Source organism: Hemiscyllium ocellatum, chromosome 47 (assembly GCF_020745735.1).
Source record: "Hemiscyllium ocellatum isolate sHemOce1 chromosome 47, sHemOce1.pat.X.cur, whole genome shotgun sequence".
Lineage (NCBI taxonomy): Eukaryota > Metazoa > Chordata > Chondrichthyes > Orectolobiformes > Hemiscylliidae > Hemiscyllium > Hemiscyllium ocellatum.
This window is the reverse complement of record NC_083447.1, coordinates 10,159,816-10,173,586: the sequence shown is the minus strand read 5'-3', so window position 1 is coordinate 10,173,586 and position 13,771 is coordinate 10,159,816. Positions and strand designations below refer to the sequence as shown.

General features: G+C 43.6%; 1 protein-coding gene across 1 annotated transcript in view; it reads right to left on the bottom strand.

Annotated features, from left to right (window-relative positions):
* Positions 1-5,618: 5,618 nt before the first annotated feature.
* Positions 5,619-13,771, bottom strand: part of LOC132836583 (neuronal PAS domain-containing protein 3-like) — a 432,887-nt gene continuing 424,734 nt past the window's right edge. Inside the window, exons 11-12 of the mRNA XM_060855949.1 lie at positions 8,926-9,041; positions 5,619-7,162 (exon numbers count right to left, since the gene is read on the bottom strand). Coding sequence (XP_060711932.1) covers positions 5,817-7,162; positions 8,926-9,041 — 1,462 coding nt within the window. The 3' untranslated portion in view covers positions 5,619-5,816. The remainder of the gene's footprint in view (positions 7,163-8,925; positions 9,042-13,771) is intronic.

Below are 13,771 nucleotides of genomic sequence, written 5' to 3'. Positions count from 1 at the left end.
CAAAGACCAGGCCAGGCCACAGTCCACCAGTTGATAATTACTAAGCTACTGTGTCTCAGTGAGCAGTGCTCTTGAGCGCAACTCCCATTCTTCCACTTTGACCTGTGCTGATACTTGAGTGCAGTACTGAGGGACTGCTGCATTCCTCGAGATATCATTTTCAGATGACACACTAAACCATTCAGACTAATGAGAAAAGATTCTGCAGCTTGAAGAAAAGTGGACTGATGTAATTAATTATTCTTTGCCAATAGAAGGCACCTGCTTATTAGCTGATTGCTGCTTATGGAATCTTGCTGTACACAAATGACCTGCTGTATTTCTGATTGCTGTGCCTTACAGAGGGAGAAATGCTTTGGAACATCTTGGGTCGTGAAAGGTGCTATATAAATGCAAGTTGATCTGTACAACAGATGCCTTAAATCTGGAGAAGCAACCAGGAACTCTCTATGGTTATAACTAAACCGTAAACTGCATGTACATGGAGGAATGAATACTTGCAACAGATCCCAACAGTTGAAAATAAAACCAAAGTTGAAACAAGACACTCAATAAAAATGCTATCGGCAAAAAACACAGAGCAAAAAAGAAAATTAATATAAAAGATCATTTAAGTAAAAATTATATTCATTTGAGGCTCATTAGAGATGTAAATGGTGGTCACCCCCATGTGAGGATTTTCAAGGTTATGAGCCACAGGCAATGGCAGGATCAACGGATTTCCAGCAGTGATGGCAAAAACATTTAAATTATTCATATATATTAATAATGTATTATATATTAATATATATTTCAATAGAAACAATATGCAAGAGTATGAGGAAAAATAGGAGATTCACACTAAATCATAATACTGATTGGATAACTGGGTGGAGACATGATAGGCTGAATGGCCTCTTCTGCAGCATGACACTGTCTGTGGACACCTTGAGGGATGAGAGCTACTTATACATGGAGGATTCTTTTGGAAAAGGTCTTATTTTACCTCTTAGCTCATATCAGGGAGTCAAAGGGAAACCACCTTGTATTCTCTTTTGCCAAGAAACTGGGCTCCTTGAGTTTGAAAATGGAAGCAGCTAGTGTGGAAAGCACTAGATTGCAGGGTGCAGAGGAATGACCAGAGGATCAGTCCACCACAGCAAGAAATATACCGAATCACCTAAGTAAACAAAACTGACACTGAATAGCTTTACAATGGCAGTATTCCAGCTACTGAAAACAAACTGACCCCTGGTGGCTGGACACTTCATGGACCCTACGGCAGTCTAAGGGCTAAACCCATGTTATAGCAAGAAATAAATTCTGCAGTTAGCCACCATCTGCTGGTGCAAAGTAGATACTGCACATTTTAAAATAAAGTTGTAAAAGCTGCCCGATTAAGGGGATGACTTTAATCTCGAAATGTGAATCACATTTTCTTAGATTAAGTACATAAGTGTTTAAATATCTCTGAGAAGACCAACCTGTACTGCCAAAGCTTTCATCTTGCACTCTTCAGGACAAATGCAAGAATGTCAAATTTCAAATAAACACAATGATGAAGAAAAAATAGGAATTTGTTCTCTGAAAATAATAGGAACATGTTCCTTTCTTGTGCCTTTTTTTGAATTACCAGGAAATGTGGGGAAACTTATCGTTCATCATTGCTTTCTCCATGTCAATCCTTGGTCAGAGCCAACTTGCTAATCAATCAACACTCTTCTATAATGCAAACTGTTGTGATGGTCTAAAGTTTGGCGTTCTTGCATTTGTCCTGTTGAGTACTTTGGCAACATGTCTCACTTCTCAGCAATAATCATAATTGGTTGCTAATTTCCACCAAAACTGAAATTGGGTGCAAAAATTCTTAATTCCCGAACTGTTAAAGTATCTAATTTTACTCCCCTTGGATGAGAAGGACTTTCCATTGTTTTGTGTAAAACTGTTCATGGCTTTCAAAGGGAAATTGGGCAAACCACATGAAGAGGGGTCTAAAATTGCAGGGCTACAGGAAAAATACAGGGCAGTGGGACCAGCTGAGCAGCTCTTACAGAGTCAGCATGGGTCAAATGGCCTTATCATTCTTAGATGAGCTTATCGCCCTTGGAGCACAAGACATTGAGGGGAGATTTGACAGTGGTGCAAAAAGTTCTGACAGGTTTAGATTGGGTAATGTTCCTCATTCTCTGATGATACGAGGATAAATGAGACACAAATTTAAAATCTTGGCCAAGCAATGCAGAGGGGATTTGAGGAAGAACTGTTTGATACAGAGGGCGGACATTACCTGTAACCTGCTGCCTACTGTGATGGTGATGGAAGCAGATCTGACAAATGATTTGAAATTGGGATGTGCACTTGAGCTTGCAGAGCTGTGGGGATACAATGGGAAAGTAGGAACAGCAGGAGGCTCTATAGCAACACAGCTTGGACATTATGGGCTGGATGGTCTCTGTACTGTTATTATGCTATGATCATGTAATCCTGTGTCTTTGCTCATGGATGAAGTTGCTGCCCTCTGCAAGTAGTTTAGTGCTAATGTTTGGCATATGGGATGACCTATTATAATGGTCAGGCAGGCAGATGTTAGGTATAGGTTGTGCAATTTTTTTGGAGGGGAATGAAACAATCACAACCCCCTTGTTCTTTCAAGCTTAATTAACTAATTAATATTTCTCAATCACCCTACTCTGCCCTGCCCTACCTCTGCCAAAATTAATCCACACCTGGGTGTTCATCATTGCTGTTACAAGATGCCTCAGACCAATGAACAACAACTTGTGAAATAATGTTAAGAAAGACTAATTCCTACTGAACGCAATAAACAGTCAAGCAACACACACCTTTCCACCATAAACTGTGGCTTCATAAGATGTGGTTGCATTGCATCAACTCTGAGTATCATCAGTGCCTCAGCATTTCAGTCCCTTACCTTAGAATCCAAAGGTTGTAAGTTCAAATCCCATTCCAAGGAATCAAGCACATAATCTAACCCAGTTCCAGTAGTGAGGGAATGCTGCAATGTCAGAGGTGTCATTTTTCATGTGACATCTTAAAACAGGGCCTTTCTCAGGTAAACGATCATGTGATCCAATGTCACATTGAAGGAAAGAGAGCCATAGACCAATATTTATCCTTCAACCAACATCATTAAAACTGACCTGTGGAAGCTTGCGCATAGCAAGCTTCTTACATTACAATAGTGACTGTACTTCAGAAGTACTTCATTGATTGTAAAGTGCTTTTGAGTATCCTCGGATTGTGAAAGGTGCTAAGTAAATGTATGTCCTTTTAATGTGTCTGTTTTCTTTGGAAAGGCAATAAGCAATGTCTGTTTTGTCTCACAAAACATAAACCTCAAGAACAGTCTTACCATTCCGAGGACTTCAGCTTGTACCAAAATCAAGGGTGCACCCTTCCCCATCCTTTCTCGCTGCAAATGGCTTTGGGGATGGGCAATTGTACTGATCAATATTATACTGGCTCAGATTTACCACACTCAATCTCAAACTTGCATTGACTTGGCCAATCTTTGATAGGGCATTAGGTATGGGCATTGCAATTGGCAATTGTCCTGCCCCATGTCAAACAGCACACAATGACCATGCCACCTGGTCTAATTTCCAAAGGAAGCTGACAGAGGTATGGAGCAAATCTCACTTAAATGTTTCAAGGGAAAAATTTGGATAAAAGTTAAGGGTTGGAGAGATCACACTCTGTGTTCTGCACAAACGTAAAGATCACATTGCAGGCACTATCCCTGCTTTTCTCACTGTTGACAATCTGGGGTCATCTGTGGCTTGTTAAATTTGGAGGTTTTTAATAGAAAATCAATAGAATCACAACTTTTACACCCAGTGGGAATTTCTTCTGGTTCTGAGTTGGATACAGAGTCCATCTACATTGTCCCCATAAAACACTCCCAGGATAGGTATTGCTGCAAATGTGTTGCTGGTCAAAGCACAGCAGGTTAGGCAGCATCTCAGGAATAGAGAATTCGACGTTTCGAGCATAAGCCCTTCATCAGGAATAAGAGAGAGAGAGCCAAGCCGGCTGAGATAAAAGGTAATCCTCTTCCTGACCTCTCCGCCCCCACCCCACTCCGGCCTATCACCCTCACCTTGACCTCCTTCCACCTATCCCACCTCCATCGCCCCTCCCCCTAGTCCCTCCTCCCTACCTTTTATCTCAGCCGGCTTGGCTCTCTCTCTCTTATTCCTGATGAAGGGCTTATGCTCGAAACGTCGAATTCTCTATTCCTGAGATGCTGCCTAACCTGCTGTGCTTTGACCAGCAACACATTTGCAGCTGTGATCTCCAGCATCTGCAGACCTCATTTTTTACTCCAGGATAGGTATTGCGCAGGGTTAGAGACACAGTAAAGTTTCCATTAAAATACCTCAACCATATATCTTGATCCCAATCCTGGAAGAGCTACTACACTCATCACAATCTGTCATTACCTGATGAAAGACTGGTTTCCAATTCACATACTATCCTTCATCACAGCTGAGTAAGGAAGAGGGAGATGAGTATATGAGCAAGAGGTCAGGGTGAAGTCAGCAAACCAGAAGGTTTCAATATATTTTTGAAAAAGAATGTTCAATGTTGTTTGACTGTTGCTGTTGCCCTCTCAGTCTCGCTCCTTTCCCCTTCCATGGCCAACTCTCTCTTAATCCATCTCTCATGTGTTTCCTCCCAGCATGGAATGAGCAACTGATTGGTAAGAACAACTGTATCACATGAGTCCAAACTTATTCCAAATGCCCTCTTGGTCTTTTTGCCCAAGATTCTGACAAACCAACCTTAGGGTTAATCCCCAATGGACTAACTAGTCAATTTCACGTCAATGGTTTAACATGAAAACCGTCCACTATAAGTGTTCAAGTGACTCCTTCTCTCCCCACATCCAAATCTTTACACCTAACTCCTCAGTTGCCTAACCCTCACCTATCCCAGCCCATTTCCCTCCCAAGGATTGATAACGACTGGTGAGGGATAGGCTGGAATCATGAACCGGTGTTAAAGATAGTGCACATTTCCCAAAAAAGGTACCGGTCTGTCCCAAAAACGTCTCAAATACCAATTACAACAAGACACCATAATAGCCATTTTCACACCACTGGGTCAAGCCTTATTTGCAATCCTCCCATCCGTCCCAGGGAGAGACATTTCATTTCAATTTCCCTTTTTTACAATCTTTACCGACTGACTGTACAGTATACACACAGCAGGGCCAAATGGACAATGACTAGACGAGGCTCAGGCCACAGGCCCAAGGTGGATAACGAGCGGGCAAGGTCTGAGGACACAGGCCCAAAATGTTTGCTACAAGTTTTGCTTGGTCACTCTCTTGCTCTCCCTGTGACTGTCAGCTTTGTGCTCAAATGGCGCAGAGAGGAGGGGGATGGCAAAGTCAGAGCTTTACGGCCCAGACTAAGACACACCTGCCCCAACCCACCCTCCATCCAACAGGATTTCCCCCCCCACCAACTTCCTTGGGGTCATGGGGTCATGGAAATGATGGCACCCATTGGCGCTCTGTCTGGTCAGTGGCGATGCCTTGGGCTTCTGTCCATCTTCAATTGGACTCTCTTTCCAAGAGCCAAAAGAAAAATAAGTGCTTTTGCTCAATGGGATTTGAAGAGATTGGTTAAAAAGAAAGCTAAAATAATTGGGAAAAAAAAAGAACAAGATCAATTGTCTCCAGAGCAAAACAAATAAAAAATGGAGGGCCGGTGGGGGTCAACTTTGAGCCTAGTTTTTTCAAGGATGTAGGAGATTGTCCCTTTCTCACACTCAAGAGAAGCCGCCCAAGGGTGCAGAGTCAAAAGAGGTCAATCTTCCTTGCGTTCCAGAGTCTGGGGGGCATGGATACTGCCCGTGTTCATGGGGAAGGGAAGCGTGGAGAGCAGGGCCTCGGCCGTCGTGAAGACGCTTCCCGCTGGCACCTGGGTCAAGCCAGCTGCGCCGACGGGGCTGGCGAAGGGCCCCGCCATGTTGAGCCGCTGGACGTGATGGTAGATCATCTCCACTTGGGCTTTCGAGTCGGCGGCACTGCCACCACCGCTGCCAAAGGCAGAGGCATTGAGGTCCACAAAGTTGATGGCAGCGGCAGCCGGCAGCAGGTTGCCCTGCATGGCCAAGGCGACGTCGGCCGGCGCATAGCGGATGGTGCTGGTGGTGTAGAGGCCCTGAGGCGGGGGCCCGCTGCTGCTGCCACCGACGACGACGGAGGAGGAGGGGGAAGGGGAAGGGCTGGCTCCACTCACAGGGTGAGGGGTCACCAACGGCAATACCGCGTGCAGCCGCCGCTGGTGCACCATCTCAAGCTCACGTGCGTAGGCCGCTGCCTGGGCCTTGTCCTCCCGGGGGGAGCCTGACAGAGGAGGCGACAGGGCGTCCGATGACCCCCCTGTCCCAGCTCCTGCTGCCAGGACAGACCGGGCTGCAGGGGGCGGCGTGGCGGGGCTGCTAAAAGGAGTCTTCTGCCCACCACTGGCATCGGCGCCCCCTGGGGGTGTCAGGACGGAATCCGGGATAGTGACGTGAAGAGCTGGCACCGGGTGAAAGTGCTCAGAGGTCGCCAAGCGGTAAGGCAGCTCGCTCCTCATGACTTCACGGTTGGGCGGAAAGTTCCAGATGGCGCTGTTGTTGTCGAAGTTGACGGGCTGAACGGCTTCAGTCTTGATCTTGAGGGGAGAGATGCGATCGGGTGCGGATTTGGACGGGGCACGACCTCCGCCACCTCCACCGCCAAAGTTGGAGGCACCAGGGCTCGGTGAGTCTGATGACTTGGCCCTCGCGGCCGAGCTCTCGCGGGGCCTCCTCTTCCTCTTTAGGTACTGGGGCTTGCTGGCCAGGCCGCTGCTTTCATCCTCTGAGCTATCAGTGTCCCCATCACCGCCACTGGGGAGGGAGCTCCGAGGCTCGCGTGCCACCGGCCGCACCTCGCCATCCCCCTCGACTTTCATGCGCTTGACCTTGGACAGGACAAAACTCCTCCGTCCAGTGCTCGGCCCCTCACTGTCCGAGTCATCTGGCAGGCTGGAGTCGCTGTCGTCCTTGGCTGAAGTCAACTCTTCCTCTGATTGGCTCGCTGATCGTTTCCAGCCTTCTGAGCGAGGTGCTGCCAACTTCTCATAATTGCTTCGCTTCCCAGTGTCTTTTGGATTGTCCCTTTCTACAGTGAAACAGAAGAAATCAAGGAGAGAGATCAACATGTGAGCAGCATTAATGTGGCACCAAGAAACTGACGTCCTTCAGGGAAGGAAATCTGCCAATGAGGACTAATATTCAATGGAGTGTGGAAGACTGGGGGGCAATCTCATGGAAACCTGTAAAATTCTAACAAGTCTAGGCAGGGGTAAAAGCAGGAAGGATATTCCTGATGACCAGGGAGTAGAGAACCTCAGGGTCACAGTCTAAGGATACTGGGTAGACCATCTAAGGCACTTTTTGATTTCATTTCAGATCTCCAGCATCTGGAATATTTTGTTTTTGTATTATTAATTCACCTTTTATTTTCATTCTCTCTGCTGAAGGTCCCCACTTAAGCTCTTGACTGGCAATGCAAAGGTCACCAATTCTATAGTGCGATAGTAGATGCAACTGACCTATTTTCTATGTCCTTACCTGGTCTGGCCTATATGTGTCTCCAGACCCATAACAATGTGGCTAACTTAACCAGTTTCTGAAATGGCCTGAACAAGTCACTCAGTTCAAGGGCAGTTAGGGATGGGCAACAAATACTGGGCTTGCCATTGACACCCACATCCCACGAAAGAATTTTAAAAAGCACACAGTCGATGGACTGCCATTTTTAAAAATTTGCTGATGTGATATGGGCATTGCTGGCTGGGTCGGCATTTATTGCACACTCTTAGTCACCCCTGAATCAAGTGTCTTGCTCAACCACTTCAAAGGGCAATTAAAAGTTAACCACATCGCTGTGGATCTGGAATCACATGTAGGCCAGACCAGGGAAGGACATCAGATTTCATTTCCTAAAGTGCATTGATGAAACCAAATTATTTTTATGACTATTGAGAATGATTACACAGTTGGCATTAGGCTAGGTTTTTATCTCTAGATTTAAAGAAAAAATTATGTTCAAATTCCACCATTTTCCATGGTGCAATCCAAACCCATTTCCCCAGAACATGAGCTTGGGGCCTCTGGATTATCATTATTCCATCAACCACCCTTTTAGAGAGTAGTTAAGAGTCATGTGGTTGACTGTGGATCTGGAGTCACATGTGGACCAGACAGGGTACAGATGGCAGATTCCTTCCCTAAAGGAAATGACTGATCCAGATGGATTTTTACAGCAATTGTTGTCAGGGTCACCATCACTGAGACTAGCTTTCAACACCATATTTATTAACTGAATTTAAATTCCACTCTTAAATGCCTTCTGCAATAGCTGAGCAGGCCACTTGGTTCAAGAGCAATTAGGGATGGGCAATAAATACTGGTAACACCCATATGCCATGAAAGAAAAAGAAAATTGCTATTCCACTTTCCAAGATCAATTGATAATTTCTGACGTGCAGGGCCTGGAACTAGATGCATTGATCTACTTGAGACTTGATCGGACTTCTGCACATTACTTTCACCAGCAATGCACTGTACAGTGAAACACTCATCATTTTACATGAAAGCCATATGGTGTCCACTCTTTGTTTTTATATTCAGGTTGCACCTTCTGCCATGGTGGGATTTGAATCCGTTATGAGAACGTTAACCTGGAGTTCTGTATTTCTACATTCGCACTAAACCTTCATCTTCTCTCAGAAGTAGTTGAGAATCAACCACATTGTTGTGGGTCTGGAGTCACATACAGGCCAGATCTAGTTAAGGATAGCAGATTTCCTTTCCGAAAAGGAATTAATAAACCATTCACATTCTATAGATGATGGACAGCACCAGGCAGTTTATTTTTACCTAAGTGTTCTCGGGAATCAGATTCCGAATCTGACAACTCCAGTTGCTTGGAAGATTTAATGGCTGACAATGGAAGCTGGGAGATGTCCATTGGAGTATTTCGGTGCTCTGGTTTGCTGCAAATGGATTTAGTAAAGAGAAAATAATAACATGAATCATACATGAAAGATACCACAAAAAGAAACATTTAAACTAGAAGGAAATAGAGGGAGATTTTGATTGAGGTTTTTCAGAGTTTTGGACAGAATTGTCGGGATGGGTAAACAGAAACTTTTTAAAACAAGCACAGAGTTCTAGAGAAAGTCAGCAGGGCTGGCATTAGATATGACTTTTCTTTTGAACAATCAGACTCGAAACGTGAGCTGTTTTTGTCTCTCTAAAGATGCTGCCAGATCTGCTGAGTTTCGTCTGGTCTTTGTGTTTATTTCAAATTTCGAGCATCCAAAGTGTTTTGCTTTTATTTGAGAAATCTTTATTCAGCCGCTTGGGGAATTTAGAAGAAAGAAGTATTACATTAAAATCAGATCCAAGGCATTTTGCAGAGACATTTAGGAAAAATTCAGAATGTCCTACATATGACACGTGGGTGTGGGGGAATGATAATTGATTTTAAACAGCAATTAAATGTACACTAAAGAGAAATAAATTTAAAGGATTTGGGGCAATAGAGCTGGGAATGGAACTCATTGGATCATAGACATCATAACTCCATGACTTCTTCACATCAGATCGACTGGTTGTTTGAGAGGGTGAGGGTATGAAAGGATATGAAGCCAGATGGATTGCAGCAGTTCCAGAAGGCAGCTCTCCACCATCACCTCATGACCATTTAGGGATGGATAATAAATGCTGGCCAATGCCAGTAACGTCTGCATTCACTGAATTAATTTTTCAAAAAGCCAAGGCAGGTGGATCAACTTAAGATACAAATCAGCCAACATCTGGCTCTTTGGCTGTCAGGTTGGGCTGAATGGACTTCTCAAATTTCCATGTTCCAAATCCAATGGAAAAAAAAGCTTCCTAGGCGAGGTCAAGATTGGGATTGGGGCGGTGATATGGATTTGACAGCTGACCACAACACTTAGGGAAATAACTAGGGATGGTTGTGAGAAGAATATAACCTGAAGACTTGTGCTTCAAGTGATGGGAGTACTGACCAGCAGGCATCATCACCTATCATGAAATGTTTCAGGCATGGTCAATTTTCAACAACCGAAACTGAGTTGCTAAGTTGCAATAACAAGAGTGAAAACATGCAGAGTCTGGAAAGGGTTGAGAAAAAATCGACAGAGAAACCAAGATTTCAGGATGAACACTGAGTCCTTTGCCTGCAATCCATGTCAAGAAGGTATGAACTAAATATAATGAGGGAATGTGGCTCCTTCTGTTAGGCTGCATGTTAATTAGTTGCTGTAATTAAAGCTTGCAATTAAAGTATAATCATAGCAACTAATGGTTTTATGTTAAATTAGTCACAGCTAATTATTTGTGGTGTGGGGATTACTAAATATTATCGCAGCAATGACATTCATTTTCTGACTTCTGTGGAACAGACGAAAGATGCAGGGCATGTTGTAATTTAAGACTATAAGATTTAGGAGCAGTAGTAGGCCATTCAGCCCACAAGTCTACTCCACCATTCAATGTGATCATGGCTGCTCTGATAATCCCTAATTCCACTTTCTTGCCTTTTCATTGTATTCTTGATTTCCTTGCTGATTAAAAATCTGACTATCTCAGCATTGAAAATATTTAATGACACAGCCCTCTGCGAGAAAGAATTCCAGATTCATTACCCTCCGAAATTCCTCCTCATCTGTCTTAAATGGGTGGTCCCTTTCCCTAAGATTCCTCACAAGGGAAAAACAGCCTCTCCACATCTATCCTGTCAGGTCCCCCAAGAATATTCTATTCTTTATAGATTTATTTATTTAAGAAACAATATGATGGGGAAAATAGTGTAATTAAGCTTCACAATGTGTAATGAGAGGGCTGAGAGTGAAGGCTGTTTCTCTTTTGTACTATGCCATTTTAATCTATTAGTTTGAAAGAAATTTTACGTCCAAGTGAGCAATTTTGCTAAAGTGACTTTAAGTGAGCCTTAGAAACATTTGTACAGTTTTGCTGGGAAAAAAATCCACAAGTTGAAATACTGTTCTATACACGTACAACACTGTGCATTCCTAGTTGAAATAAAAGACATACAATAAAGTATAGTCTATGTACAGTACAGCATTTTAAATAAATACATTCCTCTAATTTTTTTTAGTTGACTGAATATCATTCGTGGCAGAAATTGGTCAGGGCAGCAGCTTCTGTCACTAGTGGAAGCCCTTCAGTGAGAGTTGAGAACAATAGCTAGGAGAAACACACATCTGAAAATAAAAGCGTGAACAAAGGGCAGGGGATGGAGGCCACTGAGAAGAAACAAGACCAGAAGGCAAGGGATGGGAGGCTGGCCAGTAGGGAGACAGGCCAAGACAGGGGGAAGCAAAGCCGGGGTGAGAAGCCTTTGAAGTGGGGGAGGGGAAAGCAAGGATAAAGGGAAATGTGAGGTAACTCTAGAAGGAAAAAGCCAGGGCTGTGGCTAGGTTATAAATTAATACTGTGACTGTAAATATGACAGCAAACAAACTTTAAATAATAAAGCTGTATTAAAACACTGATTTTAAGCAGGTAATTTGAAACAATAAGTTACTGTATGTGCCATGGAGGGGGTGCAATAGAGGTTCATCAGATTAATCACTGGAATGGTGGAATGTTGATTGGGGGAGATATTGAGGCTGTATTCTCCTGAATTTCAAATGAGGAGTGATTTAATTGAAGCATACAGAATTCTTATAAAGCATTACAGGGTGAATGGGGATAGGATGCTCGCCCAGGTTGGAATTCTACTAACAGTGAACACAGTCTTAGATTAATGGGAAGCCATTTGGGACTGAGACAAGGAAGAATTTCTTTACTCAGAGATAGTGAATCTTTAGATTCCTCTATCCTAGAAGAGACTCAATCATTGAGTTTGTTCAATTTGATAGAATTCGATAGATTTCAAAATTTTAAAGATATTAAATGAGATTTTCAACTTTGGTAAGGTATTAGTTAGATAGGAGGAATCGAGATGGGTAATTGGAGTCAGCGGCATTCTAACCAAATGGTGTGACATGGGCTGAATGCCTTCTCCTGCTCCTCTGGCCCAGATGATGGGAGTGCTACCAAGTGAATCAAGCTTCCTTAACACCATAGAGATACGTACACTCTGCCTATGGGATTCAGTGGCATTACGATAGCCATTCTAACCAGGACAAGAAATTATCTGCTCCCACCCAGTGAGCCCCTGAACAAGTGTTATTGGATGCACAGAATTTGTATTAGACTTAAAAGAGAGCTTGAGGGGGAGGCAACTGGACTGCTAATCCAGAGACCCAGATAATGTTTTGGTGGCATCGGATTGCATCTGGGAAAATTATCAAACAGTGAAATTCACAACTGATCTAGGAGGAACTGTTGGGTGAAGTTCACAGCACAGAATCAGATAAGTTAATCGTTGTTTTAAGTGTGGCCTACAAAGAATCTACAGTCGTGAGTAGAGTAGGTTCTTTCTTGATTATATGTTTTTGGAGATAGGTCTCTTGATTTTAAACTTAAAATATAAGCCATAACTATAATATAACCTGGGGCAAAGTTTCTAGAGGAATAAGACATATTTTCTGGGTCTGTAGATTGTGAAGGAGCAAAAATGGCCTTTAATAGAGTGATATGTACTTCTTATCAGATGTGGGAGTTTAAAGAGAGTTTAGGGGTTACTGTGAATTATATCTGCAATAAATGCTGCTGGCTGCAAATCTTATCAGATCGAATGGGTTGGTTGCAGTGACAGTTAGAGGCAATGAGGAATTTGCAACAGCAATAGTATGGGATGGACGGCAGTTATAGGAAGGGGGGCAAGTCTCAGATACAGTCACATAGATGGGTTAACTCCAGGAAAGGTAAGAGAGGTAGGCAGCTAGTACAGAAGTCTTATGTGGCTATACCCATTTCAAATTGGTATGCTGTTTTGGAAAATGTTGGGGGTGATGGATTCTCAGGGGAACGTAGCACAAACAGCCAAGTTTCTGGTATGCAGACTGGCTCTAATGCAACGAGGGGTAATCAGGTTCCATCCAGTTCAAGGTACAGACAGACGTTTCTATGGCCAGCAGTAAAAAAGCAGAATGGTGCGTTGCTTCCTTGGTGCCAGGTTCAAGGATGTTCCTTGAGAGAGAGGTGCAGAATGTTCTCAAGGGGGAGAGGGGCCAGCAAGAGGTCATTGTCCACATTGGAACCAATGACATAGGAAGGGAAAAGGTTGAGATTCTGAAGGGAGATTACAGAGAGCTAGGCAGAAATTTAAAAAGGAGGTCCTCGAGAGTAGTAATATCTGGATTACTCCCGATGCAACGAGCTAGTAAGGGCAGGAATAGGAGGATAGAGCAGATGAATGCATGGCTGAGGAGCTGGTGTACGGGGGAAAAATTCACTTTTTTGGATCATTGGAATCTCTTTTGGGGTAGAAGTGACCTGTACAAGAAGGACTGATTGCACCTAAATTGGAAGGGGACTAATATACTGGCAGGGAGATTTGCTAGAGCTGCTCAGGAGGATTTAAACTAGTTAAGGTGGTGCAACCCAGGGAGATAGTAAGGAAAGAGATCAATCTGAGACTAGTACAGTTGAGAACAGAAGCGAGTCAAACAGTCAGGGCAGGCAGGGACAAGGTAGGACTAATAAATTAAACTGCATTTATTTCAATTCATGAGGCCGAACAGGGAAGGCAGATGAACTCAGGGCATGGTTAGGAACATAGCAG